The sequence below is a fragment of the Curcuma longa genome, chromosome 4 (genome assembly GCF_044706935.1).
Source record: "Curcuma longa cultivar G26 ecotype Majalengka, Jawa Barat chromosome 4, ITB_CL_G26_1.1, whole genome shotgun sequence".
Taxonomy (NCBI): domain Eukaryota; kingdom Viridiplantae; phylum Streptophyta; class Magnoliopsida; order Zingiberales; family Zingiberaceae; genus Curcuma; species Curcuma longa.
In genome coordinates, this window is record NC_133864.1 from 16,150,714 (window position 1) to 16,172,475 (window position 21,762).

Below are 21,762 nucleotides of genomic sequence, written 5' to 3' on the forward strand. Positions count from 1 at the left end.
TTAATTTTTAAAATAAAATTTAATTTAACTTCTAAAAAAATCTTCTAAATTCTAAATCTGAATAACCCATGTCGATATGAATCCGACCCAAATTTAAGTCAATCCAAAATATCCAACTCAAACCTGAAAGTCTCAATTCTAACTTGATTTTTTCTGGATTGGGGTCAGGTTGGTGGGTCGATCAATTTTTGACACCTTTAAATGAGGGTGTTGATAGCCCTAGAACTACGGTGCAATAGTAAGTACATCTTGGGACTCCTCGTGTACTCAGGGTTCGAAACTCAAGAAGTGTAAGAAATTCACCTTCCGTGTTCGAACTATTAGAACCATTGAGCTATTATGTCGATTGCTACTTGCGCTTCCAAATTTATTCTCATTGTCAATGAGAAACCTCCGTGGGACCAAACCGAAAACATCCGCGTGACCGTGCTAATCAATAAACTTGCGATAAAAGTTTGTTAATGTCAATCTTAATCCAACAACAATGTGAATTTAACAAATGAGACGGCAAAATACAATAGTTTTGTCAAATAAATAAACAAATAAAATAGTTGGAATCAGTTATTTGTAATATTATAAATAATTCATTTTATTATTCATTTGAATGAAGGAATTCAAATTATTTATAGAAGGAAGTGTATCTTTAGGCGTTCAAAATTGGTGTAGTAGTTTTTTAGGGAAAAGAGAAGGCGATGGAGAAGGTCGAGGGAAACGATATCCTTTGGTGAAGGTACTCGTTCTCGTTCTCCCGCCCCTCGCTTTCCTCGCTTTCGATCGCTCGGCGGGAGGGCGCCTAGATTCGCCTGAAGTTCGATTGGTCGCCTTCATGGCGGGGGCGCTGGTGGATAAAGCCACGAGTGACATGCTGATCGGCCCCGACTGGTCAATGAATGTTGAGATCTGCGGTATCCTTAACCATGATCCGGGGTGGGTTACCTTTCATTACGTTTTTTTGTTCATTAATTTTGATTTCTGTACCTGCTTTGTTATTTCAACGCTGTCTTGGGATATGATCTTCCGTGCGTTGAGCTCGATCGCATTATTGGTGAAAATTTTAACGACCATTGCTCTTTGAATTTTTCTCAATCAAATAAGTAAGAAACTGGTGATACATATTCTTGTCACGGTTGGCAAGGTAGGGGCTTTGGATTACGTAGTTGGCGCAATCTTTTAATTAGGTATTTTTGGATCGTTGTGATGAAGGAAACCATTAGTAGCATGCGATTAGATTAGAATGAGGAAGGAGATGGCTTAGACATTTAAGAGAACAATTATGTGTAGGTAATTATTTCTTGTAGCCCCACTGAATAGCTTTTCATTATATATATATATTTTAAACTCTATTATTACTACCTCCTTAAGGTCTCTAATGACATGAATATTTAGGAATCATTCTAGTGTATGCAACCAAATTAAACAAAATGATTCAATACATAGGATCATGTCATTGTCAAGAGTTTCATAACAAGAAGACAATAAGAACAATAAGTGTGGAAATTCCATAAACCGAACCTGAATCCAAAGATGTCACCATAGTTCTAGTTTCAATTTTAGATGTCGTAGACAAAGAAGATGCAGCGGAAAAGCAAATCTTCCACTGAGTTACGGTAGCGGTTTCTTGAGTCTCTCTTGGATGGGATGAGATGAGATTCCACTTCATGCACTAATCCAGCAGTGATCTCACCCAGATCACTCCTTATAAACCTTAGCCCCAAAACCCTGTTAACAACCCATCATTATTAACAGTATTGGATTAATGGGTTCCATACATATGATCCACACCCAATAACTCATAAACCCGCAATCAAGATCACTATATCAGGTTATATCCGCAACAGCATATCCGCATGTTGTTAATTAACATGTAATCTCATACACAAATGAGAAATAATCCAACATCTAATTGTAACATCCTATATTAATCTCGCATAAGAGTTGTGAGCTAATTAGGGAATTTGATAAGTCTTAGTCAAGCAAACTGTCGTTAACTTGAGCTTAAGTATTTCCTGCTGGTGCTTTGGATTTATCAAGTTAATATAATGGTGATTTATTATGTTTTTTTTATCAGAGTAGAGCATGTCTAGTCCTAGGTGAGATGTTTCAATTTGAAGGAACCTATAAAGGCAGAGCCTCCTATTGGATTGGGTCTCACATAGCATTGACTAGGGAGTTATGATGGCGACATCAAGTCTTAACTAGGGTTGGTTATGACAACCCAATTGAGTTCCCAGATAGGAAATTATGAGACACAGATATGTGAACTTTCATCAAAGTGACTTGTCGTTGAGCATATAGAGTTAGTCAATTAGCATGTTTGAACTGGTCTTACACTCAAGATACACATCAAGCCATGTTTGTGCCAACTGTTTTTTTTTTAAAATTATAGGTGACAATTAGTACCATCAGTTTTATTAGTAAAGTAGCGCATACGCATATGGAGCCTCATTATCCCAACTATTTGAGGTTGGATATATGAATCTTATCCCTACATAGTGAGTTTTATACTATCACTAAGTTATGAAGTACGGATGCTTTAATTGGCCTTTAGATTCACATAATTTCCTGTATATATCTTCCAAAATCTTTTGTTGTGTTTCTCCTTAATACAAGACGAAGGAAAGCTGATTGCTGAAATTTGATTGTGTAAACTGAAAATTAAGGATGGTCATGTACCAACCTCATATTTATTCATAACTTCCTCTGATACACTTTCATGTCCTAATATTGTTTAAATATTGAATTAATTTCCTTATTTGGATTTGGGTTACCAGGCAAGCTAAAGATGCTGTAAAGATCATCAGGAAACGTATTGGGAGTAAGAATCTGAAGGTTCAATGTCTTGCACTGACAGTAAGTACTCATAGTTTTTCCTATATTTGTCTACTTGCTATTGGTTTTGGGACTTCTTGATCCAATAATTTGGTTTAACATGGTTGGTCAGTGCATTTCTTTCTTTATTTGTTGGATATGGTAACTTTTATAGTGTTGTAGCTGTAAAGTTTGTAATCTTACCAGATCTTGTTTCTACCAATAGTCTCCTTTTCTGAATAATTTTAAAATATTTAAGTACATATAGTTTCCATGTGATAGTGTGTTCCATTATAATGTTCTTTTTAATGGGAAATTTCAACTATTGAATTGCCTACTAGCAATGAACTACTTATGAACTTATGATTATTTATTGAATTTGGTGTGACTACAATTTGTCATAAAAGGATATAACAAATTGAGGAGCCTTGGCCCATTGGTTTAAACTATCTTGATTATGAATCTAATATGGAAGTAAAGGAAGATGCATATGCTCTACTAATCAATGCAAAATTGAAAGAAGTCAGTTCCTTGTGAAGCAATAGAAATCCATGTCTCCTTGGATCCGATAGAATCAGATTTTTTCTCCTTCCTTGTTTATCCAGGTGCACTGCATTTTCAAAACTATCCTATCAAATTGGTTCTGGGCATCTTAGGTGTGGGAAGTGGCCAAAACTACTGCACTGAACAATTTTAGGCATTAAGGACTAGTCTAGCAATGGACTGGCAAATCACATTTTCTCATCTTCCAAAGTGGAAGGCTCCTCAGTTATTTTAAATTTGACGTTGATCATGACTTAAGTCTATGCTCTCTTTGTACTGTGCAATTCAGAATTGACCAATGTGAACAATACCTTATTGCATATAAGCATAATAACAAGTGTCACTGTGTCTTTGGTCTCTATGACACAATGTTGGATAGCAATTAGCAACTTCTTGTTCACAAAATCGTTATTCATGTCTCTCCATTCGTTGTGGATAATTAGCATCTCTGCTTTGTCTTAACTTGTTTTCACCATTCCTTGTACCCTGAAATTACTATCTAATTTGCATGGTACAGCTATTAGAAACAGTGATGAAGAATTGTGGCGACATAGTTCATATGTATGTTGCTGAGAAAGATTTATTACACAAGATGGTCAAGATTGTAACTAAGAAGGTTTTAGATACTCCACTTTTAAATATTTCCAAATTAATGTACTTTATTTTTTTTCTGCTGTATTAACTCCTGATATCTTCATACAGCACCCTGATCATCGTGTAAGGGAAAAGATACTTGCATTGATAGATACTTGGCAAGAAGCTCTTGGTGGTCCACAGGCAAGATATCCTCAGTACTATGCTGCATATCAGGAACTCTTGGTATGTTTTTTTTTGCTACTATGTTATTTGCATGTTTCTCATAGACAAATATTTGATTGATAACTTATCAACTCTGACTAGATATGATTTTGGACAAGTTCATGCCAAGTTTAGCTTCTTAATATTTTATGTGATCTAAGATGATTTTTTTTCTTCAACAGAGAGCCGGAGCAGTTTTTCCCAAAAGATCTGAGAGGCCCGTACGGATGTGCCCTCTGCAATCCAATCCTCCATCAGCTCAAGGTCATGGTTGTCAGAATGATGCACCTGGATCTTCAGTTAAACCTACATTTGATTTTCCTGTCTTGAGGTGCTTTACCTGCTTTTCGTCAAGCCCTTAGTGTGTATATATATATATGTCAGTAACAAATTTACTGTTTGTGAAGTGTGATTATGACTCTCGTCTTCATTATGATGTTCATGTTTGTCTATTTTCCTTCCACCATGATGCAGTTTATGTTGTGGCTAAGTGCCATATTTGTTGGTACTACATGAACTTGCTAATCATAATGAAGATAAACCTGATGTATGTTATTTGAAGATGATATTTTGTTATTAATGAGAGTAGACAAATTAACCTGAATTTTGAATTGTGTTGAAAAAAATTAGAAACTAAATACTTTAGTTTAAATAAAAGTAAAATTGAATATATGGAATGTGATTTCAGTGATAAGAAAGGATTTGTATGTATTTTAGCTTGAGCTTATTATTCAATAAGGAATAGTGTTGAAGAACAGAGAGTGGGTAGTTGAAACGGAACGAAGCTTCTGGAGGCTTATGTGATCTTTGTGTGCTCCTTTGGTTAAGAGGAAAACATTATAATACCGTTGTTTGATTCATCATACTTTATGGATAGAAGTTTGCATTGCTAGTAAAAAAATAATATAACAAAGACGAGGGTGCGTAAATGGATATGTGAGATTATTAGAAAGTTTAAGTAAAAATTATTATTTCTAAGAACAATAAGATGTAGGTTTAATAGAGGATAAAGCGAGAGAAGATAGATTGACATGGTTTGAACATGCTCAAATACATCAGGATATTCTATAGTTAGTAGAATGGAATGGATTAGAGTAGAAGGTTTAAAAGATAAAGGGAAGACCAAACAAGATTTATTAAAATAATGAAAAATAATTAGTTAATTTAAATATTTCTAGTGATGTGGTTTTGCATATAATTGATGACTCAATATGTAAACAGCAGACTGTAAGCAGTATAAAAATCTAAGTTTCTAATTTATCCTTATAGCCAATGCTCCTCTTTGGTTTTCATGTATTTGAGCTTGCAGCATTTTAATTAACTAGAAATATTTATCTGCCCTTCAATTGGGCTTATGTCAAATATGTCAAATTTCCTTTTATTTTTCTCTTTCAAGCTTGTCCAGGCATGTTACAATAAGTATGCAATTTGATCTGGTGTCCTTTCCTCATTCTTATAGAAACTCTTATCTGTTCAATTCTATTATTTGGACATTACTGCAATTTTTCTTATTGGGGATTATGATCACAGTTTCTGGTCATGTAATTTTGTACTAAAAGATTAATGTTCTTCTCAGCCTTTCAGAAATTCAAAATGCTCGCGGTATCATGGATGTTCTTGCAGATATGTTGAACGCCCTTGATCCTGGAAACAAAGAGGTATAGTTCATTTTTATATTTTTCTGAAGATATTTGTGGTCAAGCTGCCTCCCAAGACAATGATTTTAAGATTGACAACTAACTTTGAAGACAGTAAAATCTTGTTTGTAACCTTATGTTTGGGAGATCATGGTAGCTATACATGAATGAGCAAGTGTTACTCTTCACATTTTGCTGTCTTTAAGCTTGTCTCTTGCTGAACTCACTTTAAGCAGGGGATTTGCAATTTATTGCTGATAATGATCTATGTATTTGTTCTATCTTTAGGTTTTGGAGTTTTTTTTATGTTGATTTGCAGAGCTGCTACATTATTAACTTCTAGAAGATGTCTGTAATCCAGGGGCTTAAACAGGAGGTAATAGTTGATCTTGTCAGTCAATGCCGTGCTTACAGACAAAGAGTTGTGCATCTTGTGAACACGACTTCGTAAGTCCTCTCATCTATATTAGCTATGTTTGGTGAATCTGTCAAAGACATGAATAGAAAGATGCTCAATTATATTTCTGTTCAAAACATGTGATAGTTACATTATTTTCCTCTTAACTCTACCTTTCTTATGAGTAAGCTAAGATGAGAGTGTATTTGTTTCACTTCATGGTATCATTTATCGTTCTTTATGTTTCCGACCGAGCCTGTTCAGTCCATCTAGTTCCAGTATGCTGTTTTTTCTTATGCGTTGCATGTTTTATGTTATCTTTTAAGCATTGTACTTTTTTATTTATATTTTTAAAAAAAGCAACTATGTATTTGTGAGATATGACATTCGTGCATAATGGCTCTACATTACATGCACACAATTCTGATCTTGAGGATCAAACACCGTGACTGCCACACAAGGACACAGGTAGCAACTCACTGTTGGCTTAAGTGTATCAATTGACTTTTGTTTCTTGATTTTTCTGTTTTAAATTCATAGTTAGTTGTATGTATGCTCAATTGATCATCCATAGATGTAATCATGAAGTATTCAAAATTTCATGTGCTAACTTGATCCTAGTTACTGAGGTTTCAGAATGCTTGTTCTACTCAACCATGATCAGATTAATACTTGATATTTAGCAGAGACGAGGAGCTGCTTAGCCAAGGACTTGCTTTGAATGATGATTTGCAGAAGGTACTTGCAAAGCATGATGCTCTTGCTGCAGGACTTGCTGTTCGTGAGGAGAAACAACAGTCTCCTCAAGCACTTGTTGATATTGATGATTCTTCAGCTAGCAAAGAGACAGATCAAAGGTATTCAAGTTGCTTTTTAATGATCTGTCATCTTCCTACTTGCACTGTAGTTGTTGCTACATGAACAGTTGGGGGAAATTGTCATGACAAGGTATTCTGAAGTGAGTATTGACATCATTGTTCTATATGGAGTGCATTTCTATGGTAGGTTGTAGATGTTAATTTTATTATTATTATATCTTCACAAATTTCACCCTTTATTCATCAGCACTGTTGTTAGACCATGTTTACTTTGTGATTGGAGTCTGAAGAACATCCACATTTTTTGATATTTGGCTCTACTTAGGTTTCTTTTTCTTTCCATTAAGTTACCTAAATATAACTAATAACATAGGTCACCAACTACAAGCACAAATTCAAGTAGCCAGTCCCCTCTTCAACTGTCCCTGCCTGTTCCTTCTCCATCCAATGGTTCAGTTTCCTCTTCAGCTGATCTCATGGATCTTCTCAGTGGTGAAAACTTCAACAAACCTGCAACAGAGAATATGCTAGCTCTTGTTCCTGCCAGCGAACCTGTTAATAATTCGTCTCCTGACGTGAAAGCCTTGGCACTTGCAGACATGTTTTCTTCCAGTAACACACACCTTAATGACAATGAGGTAGCAAATTGTTTCCAAACCATTTCTTCATTTACTGCACTGGCATGTGTATCTGCTGAATCAAACCTTTGCCTCATGCTCAGCAGCCACAGCATGCACAGTTTACTGATGGAGATAGCCTAAACTCAGAAGCAAGTCAAGTTGTGCAGACAAGTGATGGCCAAAGAGTCCAGCTAAGCCTTGCCTGGAATGGCCAACTAGCAGGATATAATCCACAGGAGCAGGCATTTGGTTATGGTAAGACGAATTTTTTATGTTGCTTTTCTTCATCTAATTAAACCTGACTTGACAACATTAGTATTGCCCTTCTGAATCTTCAAGAAATCTAAAAAAAGCGCATTGTTTATCCTGGAGTTCGTATTAAACTTCTCCTGTTTCTGGATCACAATGGCATATGTTCAAGGGGTTATACTGTATTAACCGCTTCCCTGACTGGACTTGAGATGGATCTTGCAAAATGCTCATGGACACATGTACGTTGTAGTTGGGCCAATGCATTGACTTTCCTCCATTGTAAGATTTGGGGTTTTAGGGCAATGCGTTGACTTCCCTTATCAACCAGGTCACATAGGAGATGCTTTATCATTACTGCAACGTTATATATGAATGCATGCATCTTGCTGAATATTCTATCTTCACAATTCACACAACTAGAAATTTATACATAAGATATCGTAAATCTGCTTGCACAATTACTTTGTTCCAAGGTGTATCCTGAACCTATTCTTTTGGGTATATCATACTCTCAAAATCTTACATGTACCCATTAGCAATTTATGCCGTTAATACTTAACACTGCTGGCAATTTGAAGCCAAAATTGTAAATTGTTCAAATCTGTTTAGTTGTTCTACCAAAAACGTTGGGACAGAATTCTCTCTCTATCTACTAGCTTGATTATTATTAGCCTAATTTGATTTGTACAGGTGCAGATGACCAAGATGGAGCTTTCCCCCCACCGCCATGGGAAAAACAACCTTCCCAGTATGATTTGCCTGATATGCACCATCAATCTCCTCAACCTGGCCAGCCTGGTGGTGTGCAGCAGCCGCAATCGATGCCGACTGGCCAGGCCGGTGGAATGCAGCCTCAGCCCATGCCCAGTTTTCAGATGGGGGCAATGCAGCCCCAACATACCCAGTTCACAGGGCTGCAATCTCAGATCGAACCAGGCAACCATCATGCAGGCATGTATCCTCCTCCACTGCAGAACGGCCAGATGACCGCCGCTAAAACAAAGCAAAATAAGCCTACTCATGGATAAGGTGCATTGGCTTATTTCTTCCATTATATATATATATATATATTTTGCATATATTCTTTGTTTTTTCTCATGCTATTTCTTGTAAAAAAAAATTTCGATACACGTGAACAGTGCCATTTGCTCCTGGTATCTGTCATTGTGTTTCGAACAAGTGAAGGATAAAGTTTTACTGGTTCTGAACGCTGTAAAAATTATACATATATTCTCCATGCACCAACAGAACCTTTACAAAACACAAGATAACAGATCATAGTTGAAGTTTCTAGATGGTAGGTAAAATCACGTCAAACAACTTTTATAACACACAAACAGAAGGTAAAATCACTTGCACACTTCTAGATAGTAGCACCAGCAACTTCCTCGTACTGATAGACATGCATTCGAAGTCTCTTGGGAACCAACCATTCGCTGCCAAACCGTTGTTGCAGGTATACGAGCGAAGCCAACAGCAATCCTTCGCAAGGAATGATGATGTCCCACGCCGTGGAGTAAAAGTCCCATGCTTCACTTCCGTAAATGTTGGTCGATTCTATAGCAACGTAGCTTCGAGATCGGTATACATCATACAAGTGAGGCAGTGCTCGAGTCGCCACGATCCCCACGTAGAAGAATGGCGTAAGGACTTTCCCTTTGCACTGGCGAGCCATGTTGAAGACGATTTGGGGTAGCAAGAATCCATCGATCACAAAGCCAGAGTAAGATATCAAAGCCTTCCACTCGAACGACAGAAGCCAAGCGAGCAGCGCCCCTGCAGCGTACAGAGGCAAGCACCACTTGAGCGCACGCCTCTCTTGAGCCCACGACTTCCTGCTGTCTTCTGCTGCTGCTGATGATCTCGATGACCATGCCAACTGAGTCAAGCGCAAGGCCAAGAACAAACCTACTATCGATATCATCCTCACGATCACTTCGTGAGCAGAAATCCACCAGCGCCTCCTCCGCAGAAACCTAGACGATCCACTTGTCCGATGCATGATCAACAACGCTTCAAAGTTCAGCACTAGAGGGATCGTGTAGCCCAGGACGAGCACAAGCAGCATTGTGATGGACACGGAGGGTAGAATGTGAGGCTGCTTCTTGACATGGAAGATCTGCAGCGCGATACAAATGCAAGAAAATGTTAGAGTGATGATAACCATGATGAGTTCCACATCCATCCTCCAAACTGATCGATCTATTTCGCGTCTTCCCATATTGTCAGTGGATGAAATATTTATGGTACCGAAATAGAGAGGCTCAGACTGAATCCTCGTGCTACTGATCGTTCCATCGAGGTGGAGCTCGGCATCTTCATCAAGCGGAGCCAACTGGATACTGATCGATATTTCACAGTCGATGGACTCATAATCCAGGGTTCCTCTCTGGCCTTGCTGCTTCGGGTATCGACATCCTTTCATGCAGATTCTTCCGGTTGCAGAGTTGTACACACCTTCAGCTGCAAGCTCATTTATTTCGAAGTCGTCGTCGTCGTCGTCATCAAAACGATACCATGGATTGGTTATTTCAAAGCCCACGTTCCAGATACTTGTGTTAGCAGCATTCCAGCTTTCTGCTGAATCCACCAAAACAGCTGAGCTTCTGATGCCTGACGTCCTTCTGTAATCATATCCGAAAACAGAGTCTCCTACTGACAAGAAATTGGCTTCCCCCACGTCTGTTTTCCTTTAGCATCCCTCAGTGTTTATGTGTAATCTCACGCCACCGAATGATTTTGAATCTGGATATGCTCGATGATCCGGCTCAGTGGAGGTTGTTATCCCATTGCTACAAGAATTTCGAACCGAATCCACTTCGGTGTACTTGTACTTCAGACCATGGATCCTGTTCAGACCATCGTTCAGACTATAGATGGAGGCCATGTCAAAGTACTCCGCATCTTTCTTGTCCTTGTTGCTCCAGATGCGACCCACGACGTCGCTTCTTTCTTTCAGTGTCATGACCGTCGGGAACCACAGAGTGAGTCCGACGTCGCAGGCACCCACATGGGGATGATCCGGTGAATCTGCGTTGATCACACGACAAGCTAGCAAACAGAACTGCTTCTTCCGGCGATCCCAATATGCTTCACCAACCAAGGACCTCTCAGGTATCATAGGCATATCGAATGAAAAGCTACTGGAATTGGAGAACTCAAGGTAGAAATTTGTGGAACCATTCTCCGTAGGCAAAAGACCTGGTTCAGAGAAAGGAATCGAGGGGCGAATCCCAGGCTTTTGCCTAACGGTCTACAACTGCCCTCGGAGCAGTCAGCGCTGTTCTTGAAGTCTATTCTGAACACCCGATTGGAGAGGAAAATACAAGCTCTGAAAGGTTCGATTTCTAAGGAGTCTTCCTCAATTTTGACAGCGGAACATGAACTGGTGGCTTGTGGGAAGATGGTGAAGTGATAGGGATTTGAGGCGTAATAAGCTAAAACCGCGATGGAACCGAAGTTGTTGGGCTCACCGACGGAGTTCAAGATCTCTACCTCGCCATCAATCAAGCTGGTGTTCAAGTTGGAAACAGTGGGAAAATTCAGGATCAAGACAGCGGAGAGAAGAAGGGATTTGCCTTGGGCGTCGCTGTAAACACCACGGCCGACCATGCAAACTTTTCCGGTGGATTCGGACCAGAAGCCGGCGAGGTCCTCGAAGGTGGCTGTGTCCGCGACAGCGTGGGGCGAGCGATCGAAACGCCTCCTGTGCTGCCTCCGTTTCTGGGAGGCGCCAAAGAGCGTCATGGCTGCCTGGATCCGGAAGGTGTCATTCTTCTTGGTCTTGTGCAGGGACTTGGTCTGGAAGTTGACGGAGGGCGGGGCAAACACCGCGGAGGTGTCCACCGGGCTAAAGAGGCCGGCGCCACCGGAGAAATACCCATTCCGGAAGGAGGTGTGGTCGAAGTGCTTGACGACGAGGGCGGTGGCTTCTGATTCCGGGACGGTGTCCCCGCAGTGCTTGGCGTAGGAGATCTCGCCATGACTAGCTGCTGAAGCAGAGGAAGCGGTGTAGGAAGCAAGGATGAGGAAGAGAATCCCCAAGTGATGCATGGCAGTGAGCAACAACAACACCAACAAGCAAAGTATGCTTTGATTGTTTATAGATAACTTGCTAAATACTTGTGGATGAAGAAGATTGAAGAAGTACAACCAAATTTGTGAAAGAGATTAAAAATAGATAACTTGCTCGAGTCAATGAAAGACTTAACAAAAAATTATGGAGAAGGGATGTTTGGAAGAAAATTATGGTGTTTGGATGAGGATTGGATAGTAGTCTAATAATCTTTGCTGGATGTATGATAGTCCAAGTCTACTCTTGTATCCAAGTCAAGAGAAAAATATAACAAAGACAGTTATCAGTTAGAAAAGGAAAGATTAGAAGTAGACAATAACATTATTGTATGTGTTGCTCGAGTCAATGAGAGATTTGAAAAATTATAGAGTTCCATTGGAGGAGGAGTAATTGAGTTGTTTGGATAAAATTATGATCTTTGCTTGATAAGGATATTGGATAGTAGTTCAATGTTTTTTACTGAATGCATTATAGTCTAAGTCCACTCAGGAAAAATCAAAGTCAAGAAAAAAATATAACAAAGTCGGTTATCAATTAGAAAATGAAAGATAGAAATAGACAACAATTAATGTTGTTATATGTGATGCTTGAGTGAATGAAAGACTTGAAAAATTGTTTGTGTTTGGATAAAATTATGATCTTTGGTTAATGAGGATTGGGTAATAGTTCAATGATCGTTGCCGAATGCATGATAGTTCAAGTCTACTCAAGAAGAGTTCAAGTCAAGAGGAAAATATAACAAAGACAGTTATCATTTAAAAAAGAAAAGATTAGAAGTAGATAATAACATTGTTGTATGTGCTGCTCTAGTCAATGAAAGACTTGGAAAATTATAGAGTTCCATCGGAGGAGGTGTGATTGAGTTATTTGGATAAAATTATGGTCTTTGGTTGAAGAGGATATTGGATAGTTATTCAATGATGTTTGCTGAATGCATAATAGTCCAAGTCCACCAAAGAAGAATCCAAGTCAAGAAAAAATTATAACAAAGACATTTATCAATTAAAAAAGAAAAGATTAGAAATAGACAACAATGTTATTGTATGTCACGCTCCGGGAGTTTCATTCCTGCACATTGGGGAGGTACCCCACTCGGTGCTAGTATAATAAAAGAGACCTAAAGAACTATCCAAATAGAATAATCAAAAAATTCATCAACTATATATATATCATATGTTTAATGGATAACAAAATGATACATATAAAATGACATATGAAATAAAATGTAAATACAATAAAAGGAAAATAAAATAAACCAGGAATTAATAAGTCGAAATCACAATTTCTAGATAAGGCAATCCAACTAATATATATGTATCAAAAAGGTGTAAGCGCATGTAAAATTATATCCAAAGAATTAAAAAGCCAATGACTTAAGTGAATAATAAAGATGTTAAAATTTAATTTTATTTAAGAAGCCAAGAAAGTAAAGGATTAATTTCTTATTACAACTTTAAATTCTTCTTATAGTTCTCTTTATATCTTAATTAAAAAGGACTTAGTTATAAATTTTAAAACTTATTCTTTAGGGACTTTTACGCAAAAATACTCCTAAAGGCCGATCGTCCTTGCTCCATCGCCATCGTTATCATTGGACGCCTGCGCTGCCAACACTGTCGCCGTAACGCCACTGTCATCGCGTCTCCAACGCTCCACAGCGAAGACCCTTCGATTTGAGGTGGAGTTTCTTGCTTGATTCTTTTGGATTATTTTCGTGCATGATTAGCTATTCTTTTTTTTTCTCCTTGCTTTCCTGGTAACACCCTCTAAAGCATATTCTCTTGCTAAATCTATCTCCACCGTGAGATAGCTTTCTAATGGGGGACAAGTTGATATAATTAGTATGAATTAACTACGTCCTTAGCATGATATAACAAAGTAGACCATTTATCGTGAAAATTTATTTAAGGAATGCCTTACAAGTTTGATGTGATTAAATTCAAAGTACCTGTATGCGGGAATAGGAAGTAGATTAAAAACTTTATTACAATTGTTGATTTCCGTTGCAAGACATTTAGGTTTAATAATAATAAGTAAATAATATCTTTATGTTATCTATTAGAAATAATAAAGAGCATGTATTTATTATTTTGCTTGATCTCCTCGTTGGCTTGTCCCTTTTCATATTCGATTTGTTATTGTTCTTTCAAAATAAAATTAATAATAAAACTTAAAGACGGATATCCAAAATTATTATGAGAAAATATAATAAAGAATAGTTGAATCTCATAAATAAATTATATTTAGGCAGTCCTTATAATTGAAACAAGTAATAAAATCATACAAGAAATAGCGTGGTTCGATGCTCGTAAGAAGTTATATAACTTCTCAACCAAATTAATAACAAAGTGAATATAACCCTTGTGCCATAGAACTTCAGTTCTATTAGTTATACAAGACATGAAATTAATTATATCAAAGTAATAATAAAATAACTCTTTATATACGGAGAGTTTTTGCTTCACATTTATAAAGAGCTTTCGAGTCTTTCTGCGCTTACATAAACTTCTACTAATTTGAGAAGAGCAAGAGATCCGACAAACTTTAGACGAGCGGGATAAGCGAAGAGCACGATCCAAAGGTATATCCGATTAGATAGGATTTTGTATACATATATAGTTTTCCGACCATTTCTTGCCTTTTTTTTTAACAGATGCATTTTGCATATATTCTTTGTTTTTTCTCATGCTATTTCTTGTACATTTTTTTCGATACATGTATTTTTTATTTGAGCGTGAACAGTGCCATTGTCTCCTGGTATCTGTCATTGTGTTTCGAACAAGTGAAGGATAAAGTTTTACTGGTTCTGAACGCCGTAAAAATTATACATATATTCTCCATGCACCAACAGAACCTTTACAAAACACAAGATAACAGATCATAGTCCAAGTTTCTAGATAGTAGGTCTATTCTGAACACTCGATTGGAGAGGAAAATACAAGCTCTGAAAGGTTCGATATCTAAGGAGTCTTCCTCAATTTTGACAGCGGAACATGAACTGTTGGCTTGTGGGAAGATGGTGAAGTGATAGGGATTTGAGGTGTAATAAGCTAGAACAGCGATGGAACCGAAGTTGTTGGGCTCACCGACGGAGTTCAAGCTCTCTACCTCGCCATCAATCAAGCTGGTGTTCAAGTTGGAAACAGTGGGAAAATTCAGGATCAAGACAGCGGAGAGAAGAAGGGATTTTCCTTGGGCGTCGCTGTAAACACCACGGCCGACCATGCAAACTTTTCCGGTGGATTCGGACCAGAAGCCGGCGAGGTCCTCGAAGGTGGCTGTGTCCGCGACATCGTGGGGCGAGCGATCGAAACGCCTCCTGTTCTGCCTCCGTTTCTGGGAGGCGCCAAAGAGCGTCATGGCTGCCTGGATCCCGAAGGTGCCATTCTTCTTGGTCTTGTGCAGGGACTTGGTAAGGAAGTTGACGGAGGGCGGTGCAAACGCCGCGGAAGTGTTCACCGGGCTAAAGAGGCCGGCGCCACCGGAGAAATACCCATTCCGGAAGGAGGTGTGGTCGAAGTGCTTGACGACGAGGGCGGTGGCTTCTGATTCCGGGACGGTGTCCCCGCAGTGCTTGGCGTAGGAGATCTCGCCATGACTAGCTGCTGAAGCAGAGGAAGCGGTGTAGGAAGCAAGGATGAGGAAGAGAAGCCCCAAGTGATGCATGGCAGTGAGCAACAACAACCAACAAAGTATGCTTTGACTGTAAATACTAGCTTGTGGATGAAGATTGAAGAAGTACAACCAAATTTGTGAAAGAGATTAAAAATAGGTAACTTGCTCGAGTCCACAAAAGACTTGAAAAATCATGGAGTTCCCTTGGAGAAGGGGTGTTTGGATAAAATTATGATTTTTGATTAATGAGGATTGGATAGTAGTCTAATAATTCTTGCTAGATGTATGATAGTCCAAGTCTACTCTTGTATCCAAGTCAAGAGGAAAATGTAACAAATATAGTTATTAGTTAGAAAAGAAAAGATTAGAAATAGATAACAAAAGAAAAATAAAATAAATCAGGAATCAATAAGTCGAGAACTCTAAGCGACTCTAGATAAGGCTGAATTCTACTAATATATATGTATCAAAAAGGTATCAGCACATGCAAAACTATAGGTCAAAGAATACAGATAATTAGTTAATGGCTTAAGTGGGTAATCAAAAAAGATATGTATGAATTTAATTTTATTTAAAAAGCTAAGAAAATAGAGTATTATAATTTCTTATTATAATTTTAAAATTTTCTTATAGTTTCCATTTATATATAAATATATATGTATCATTATCTTTCGTTATCATTATCTGAATCATATAATATTTTTATATTAAAATATAAAATCTCAACTTCATCATTGATTAGTATCATCAATTAAGATAACTTTTCAATTCTTTTCATTTAATTAATAGATATATATATATTATCAATAATATAATCTCAACATAGATAAATATCATAATCATATGAATATCAACATGTATATTTATCGATGGTATAAATCTAATAAATCACTAAAAAGTGAATCAACCGGATTCAATATCATCAGAGTTTAATAATGTCACATATATAAGTTAAAAACCTTTTCAGAGTATATTATCACATACGCTAACTAACATACGAGCTAAAAACCCTCACCAGTAGAAGACATGATAAACACTGACCACGGACAGCCGCACTACCACATCAACATGTGGGTGGTTCAGTCCTCTAGTATAAAGCTAGGTTCATAGTTTTCACCTTTTTATATTTTCATTCTCACCCTTATTATTTCACTTTACTTCTTTTTACCATTTATCGCAATTGTTACATTCTCGATCCGTGTCTTCTCAATTGGTTTAAATGACCAACTAAAGTCAACTTTTAATATAAATTTTATTCATTCATTAAGGTATCTTTATAAGATTTACAAGTACAAAATAAGTATCAATAAGATACAATATCAACAATATAGAATATAAAAGACCAAGCAATTTAAATACAGATATCAACAGAACACTAAGTCAAAACATCTATTTAATTTTTAAATATCTTTTACCATCTTAATCCTCATATGAATCTATATGTGAACAGTAAATAATATCAATTATTTATCCTCTAATGATTTAATTATTTTAATCCTATTTCACTATTTTAAATATCATTTTAATCCCCTTTTTCAAAATAATTATATAAATATATATAATCTATTTAATTTATTTATTCATGTACAATGAAATGCACAAGTCAAAGGATAGAATGTGCCCATAAAAACTTTTATGTATACCAAAAGCTTAAGTGTCAATATATCACGGTGTTCCTCTCGAATTAGTATCTACAAACATAATACAAAGAATAACTTAAATAATCAAAATAATATCTAATAAGAATAATAACATCAAAATTGAACATTATCTACGACTTGAAGTCGAAAGATCATTATTTTTTTTATCTTGCTATCTCGTACCACTTCACATTTCTAAATGAGACAACCATTATTATCCAACTATTTATCCATCCTAATTACAAATCGATTAACATAGAATATACCTTCTAAGGAACTAATTAAGGTTGCTATTAGTGGCACCGAAAGGGGCAGCAAGGAAAGGGGAACTAAAGACTCATGGCTATTGGAAAAGAGCAATAATGAAGCTTGTTGTGGCTGCTGGAAAAATACAGCAAGATGCTGATTAGTTGCTGTGGTTGATGGGAAAGCACAACAATGTGTTGTTTGTTGGAAAAGGGCAGCAACTAGGTTGTATTAGTAGTAGCTCTAAAGTCAATTATATGATGATTGACTAGGGACTTTTGTATCATATTTTATTATTAATAAAGACAAGACTTTTTATTATTATACTTACTTTATGTTGTGTCAAATAATTAAGTATAATAATGTCCTTGGATAGCTAGTTCTAATCTACATCATATCGATTATTTGAGTCGATAGTGAGATGATGTAGAGAACACTATTCTTAATTATTTCTAGTCAAGAATTAACATTCAGAAACGATATTAATGTGTTGAGACTAGTATGTAGGTCAACTGGATGACTTGATCTCACAAGTCATGGATATGAGATATCGAGTCGAGACATGAGTATACATTAGAGAATGTATACTGAATTGACCCGCCATGAAAAAGTTTCATAGATCGTTATATGAGTATCAAAAACTTTTTCATGTGACTATTGATATGAATAATTCTTAGACCTGAAATCACTACGGTTTCCTATATAAGGAATTATGTACTTTGGTATTGTCAAACGTCACCCGTAATAGGGTGGATTATAAAGGCGATCACTGGGTATGTAATAAATTATATGGAGGGATGTGCGTGATGTAGATGAGATCTATCCTTCCAATATGACAGTATTGATATCTTAAGGTCTCTTAATAGAGTAGGACCACGAAATGCATGATCATGCTCAAATGAGTCAATATAAGATATTGAGCTCATTTGCTTAAGTGAGTCTACTTGGGATCAAGAAACACAAAGATTGATAAAAGGATGACACAGTCTATATGCCTCATTGATCATCTAGATATCGAGGATAGAATGATATAGTCATACATTATCATAGTCACGAAGGTTATGTCAGATCTCGATATTCTTGTCACTTGGGTAGTAATGATGCATTGTTAGATATCACTCATTACTTATGTTTCTAAAATGAGTTTTAGAGACATTGCCAACGTTACGAGAACCTATTGAGTCACACACAAAAAATATTCTATTTGGAGATGTGTTCATTTTAGTTTGACTAAAGGAACAATTAAGCTCATTGGATGATCGAGACTTGAGTTAGACTCAAGTTGGTTGAATTTGAGTTAGATTCAAATTAAACTAAGTTGATGAATGAAGTTTGATTCATTATGCATGATTAAGGTGGATTAATTATGCATTGAAGAAGATGAAGTTAAATTCATCATGCATGATTAATAAGGATTAATCATGTATTGATGAAAGAATATCAAAAATCTAAAAACCTTTGGCATTTATGGCTTGAGTATAAAAAAGATTTTTTTTTCAAAAATTCGAATGGAGGTTCATCTTCTTGCCCTCTCTTCTTCTTGATCGAAACTTAGACCAAAGAGTTGCTAGCACAATCAAAATTTTCTCCAAAAGTAAGTGTTAGTGTGGATAAGCATAGAGGCACGGATATTTGAACGTGCAAGAGATCCGACAAACTTTGGACGAGCGGGATAAGCGAAGAGCACGCTCCAAAGGTATATCCGATTAGATAGGATTTTGTATATCTAAACTTGTATAGGCTTAATTTCGCATGGATCGCTAAAGGGGACCTTTTTCTGCTTTAATTTATAGTTTATCGCATAGGATTCCCTATAGATTGTGATTCCCCTCTTCGTTGGTATCTAGCAAGCTTCAATGGGCTCTGACGTCAACCGCTAAGGAGCAAGGGAACAATGGAGAAAAGAAAGAGAGGGAAATAGAGAAGCTGTTGATTGCAAAAGGGCAGCTTAGCTGTTGAAAGAGGGCAGCAAGGTGCTGCAATTGGCTCCTTTTCCCCTCTTCACCGGTGGCTTCAAGTAGCTTCGGCTAACTCCAATAGGTGCCGCCGCGATGCTAAAAGAGATCAATAGGTGTTGCTGCTCTCTGATGGAGAAGAGGAAAAAGCAGAGGGAAGGGGCTGCTGGGTTTGATGCCGTTGGATATATACATATATAGTTTTCCGATCATTTCTTGCCTTTTTTTTTTAACAGATGCATTTTGCATATATTCTTTGTTTTTTCTCATGCTATTTCTTGTACATTTTTTTCGATACATGTATTTTTTATCTGAGCGTGAGACATAGTGCCTAGATAGTAGGTAAAATCACGTCAAACATAACACACAAACAAACAGAAGGTAAAATCTGTCATTGTGTCCTCATACTGATAGACATGTGAAGGATGCCAAAGTTTTACTGAAGCCAACAGTTCAAGGAATGATGAACGCGTGTAAAAATGCTTCACTTCCGTAAATGTTGGTCGATTCTATATATTGTCCATGCACCATCCCCACGTAGAAGAATAACACTTTGAAGACAAAACACAAGATATCATCCTCAACACTTGTCCGATGCACGATCAACAACGCTTCAAAGTTCAGCACTAGAGGGATCGTGTAGCCCAGGACGAGCACAAGCAGCATTGTGATGGACACGGAGGGTAGAATGTGAGGCTGCTTCTTGACATGGAAGATAGTTGACGTTTCTGAGATATTTCACAGTAGGTCCAGGGTTCCATTCTGGCCTAGCTGCTTCGGGTATCGACATCCTTTCATGCAGATTCTTCCGGTTGCAGAGTTGTACACACCTTCAGCTGCAAGCTCATTTATTTCGAAGTCGGCGTCGTCGTCATCAAAACGATACCATCGATTGGTTATTTCAAAGCCCACGTTCCAGATACTCGTGTTAGCAGCATTTGAGCTTTCTGCTGAATCCACCAAAACAGCTGAGCTTCTGATGCCTGACGTCCTTCTGTAATCATATCCGAAAACAGAGTCTCCTACTGACAAGAAATTGGCTTCCCCCACGTCTGTTTTCCTTTTGCATCCCTCAGGTTTATCTGTAATCTCACGCCGCCGAATGATTTTGAATCTGGATATGGATGATCCGGCTCAGTGGAGGGTGTTATCCCATTGCTACAAGAATTTCGAACCGAATCCACTTCGGTGTACTTGTACTTCAGACCATGGATCCTGTTCAGACCATCGTTCAGACTATAGATGGAGGCCATGTCAAAGTACTCCGCATCTTTCTTGTCCTTGTTGCTCCAGATGCGACCCACGACGTCGCTTCTTTCTTTCAGTGTCATGACCGTCGGGAACCACAGAGTGAGTCCGACGTCGCAGGCACCCACATGGGGATGACCCGGTGAATCTGCGTTGATCACACGACAAGCTAGCAAACAGAACTGCTTCTTCCGGCGATCCCAATATGCTTCACCAACCAAGGACCTCTCAGGTATCATAGGCATATCGTATGAATAGCTACTGGAATTGGAGAACTCAAGGTAGAAATTTGTGGAACCATTCTGTAGGCAAAAGATCTGGCTCTGCTTTTGCCTAACGGTTCAGTCAGTTGGAAACACCCGATTGGAGAGGAAAATACAAGAAAGGTTCGATTTCAGGATCAATTTTGACAGCGGAACATGAACTGGTGGCTTGTGGGAAGATGGTGAAGTGATAGGGATTTGAGGCGTAATAAGCTAAAAAGGGATTTTCCTTCAAGATCTCTACCTCGGCGTTCGCTGTAAACACCACGGCCGACCATGCAAACTTTTCCGGTGGATTCGGACCAGAAGCCGGCGAGGTCCTCGAAGGTGGCTGTGTCCGCGACATCGTGGGGCGAGCGATCGAAACGCCACCTGTGCTGCCTCCGTTTCTGGGAGGCGCCAAAGAGCGTCATGGCTGCCTGGATCCCGAAGGTGCCATTCTTCTTGGTCTTGTGCAGGGACTTGGTAAGGAAGTTGACGGAGGGCGGTGCAAACGCCGCGGAAGTGTTCACCGGGCTAAAGAGGCCGGCGCCACCGGAGAAATACCCATTCCGGAAGGAGGTGTGGTCGAAGTGCTTGACGACGAGGGCGGTGGCTTCTGATTCCGGGACGGTGTCCCCGCAGTGCTTGGCGTAGGAGATCTCGCCATGACTAGTTGCTGAAGCAGAGGAAGCGGTGTAGGAAGCAAGGATGAGGAAGAGAAGCCCCAAGTGATGCATGGCAGTGAGCAACAACAACCAACAAAGTATGCTTTGACTGTAAATACTAGCTTGTGGATGAAGATTGAAGAAGTACAACCAAATTTGTGAAAGAGATTAAAAATAGGTAACTTGCTCGAGTCCACAAA

At 38.1% G+C, this 21,762-nt stretch overlaps 2 protein-coding genes and 1 pseudogene across 2 annotated transcripts; 1 reads left to right on the top strand and 2 right to left on the bottom strand.

Annotated features, from left to right (window-relative positions):
• The first annotated feature begins 3,928 nt into the window (after positions 1-3,928).
• On the top strand, positions 3,929-8,901 carry LOC141827173 (TOM1-like protein 9). The gene is made up of 10 exons (XM_074714422.1): positions 3,929-3,967; positions 4,054-4,170; positions 4,332-4,480; positions 5,726-5,807; positions 6,148-6,233; positions 6,870-7,040; positions 7,375-7,639; positions 7,723-7,876; positions 8,564-8,683; positions 8,774-8,901. Exons 1-10 carry the CDS (start codon positions 3,944-3,946, stop codon positions 8,899-8,901), a joined length of 1,296 nt encoding a protein of 431 aa, XP_074570523.1. The 5' UTR covers positions 3,929-3,943.
• Positions 8,902-9,236: 335 nt separating this feature from the next.
• Positions 9,237-11,926, bottom strand: LOC141827175 (uncharacterized). The gene is made up of 3 exons (XM_074714423.1): positions 11,131-11,926; positions 10,702-11,074; positions 9,237-10,497 (listed from the first exon to the last, which is right to left on the bottom strand). Exons 1-3 carry the CDS (start codon positions 11,924-11,926, stop codon positions 9,237-9,239), a joined length of 2,430 nt encoding a protein of 809 aa, XP_074570524.1.
• A 7,931-nt stretch (positions 11,927-19,857) lies between these two features.
• Positions 19,858-21,698, bottom strand: LOC141827176 (uncharacterized; annotated as a pseudogene).
• Positions 21,699-21,762: the final 64 nt, after the last annotated feature.

Coding starts and splice junctions, on each gene's coding strand:
- LOC141827175 (XM_074714423.1), bottom strand. CDS start 11,926: ATGCATCACTTGGGGATTCTCTTCCTCATCCTTGCTTCCTACACCGCT. Junction 11,075..11,130: donor TGACTGCTCCGAGGGCAGTT/GTAGACCGTTAG, acceptor TCTCTGAACCAG/GTCTTTTGCCTACGGAGAAT. Junction 10,498..10,701: donor ATCCATGGTCTGAAGTACAA/GTACACCGAAGT, acceptor ATATGATTACAG/AAGGACGTCAGGCATCAGAA.
- LOC141827173 (XM_074714422.1), top strand. CDS start 3,944: ATGGTCAAGATTGTAACTAAGAAG. Junction 3,968..4,053: donor TCAAGATTGTAACTAAGAAG/GTTTTAGATACT, acceptor ATCTTCATACAG/CACCCTGATCATCGTGTAAG. Junction 4,171..4,331: donor CTGCATATCAGGAACTCTTG/GTATGTTTTTTT, acceptor TTTCTTCAACAG/AGAGCCGGAGCAGTTTTTCC.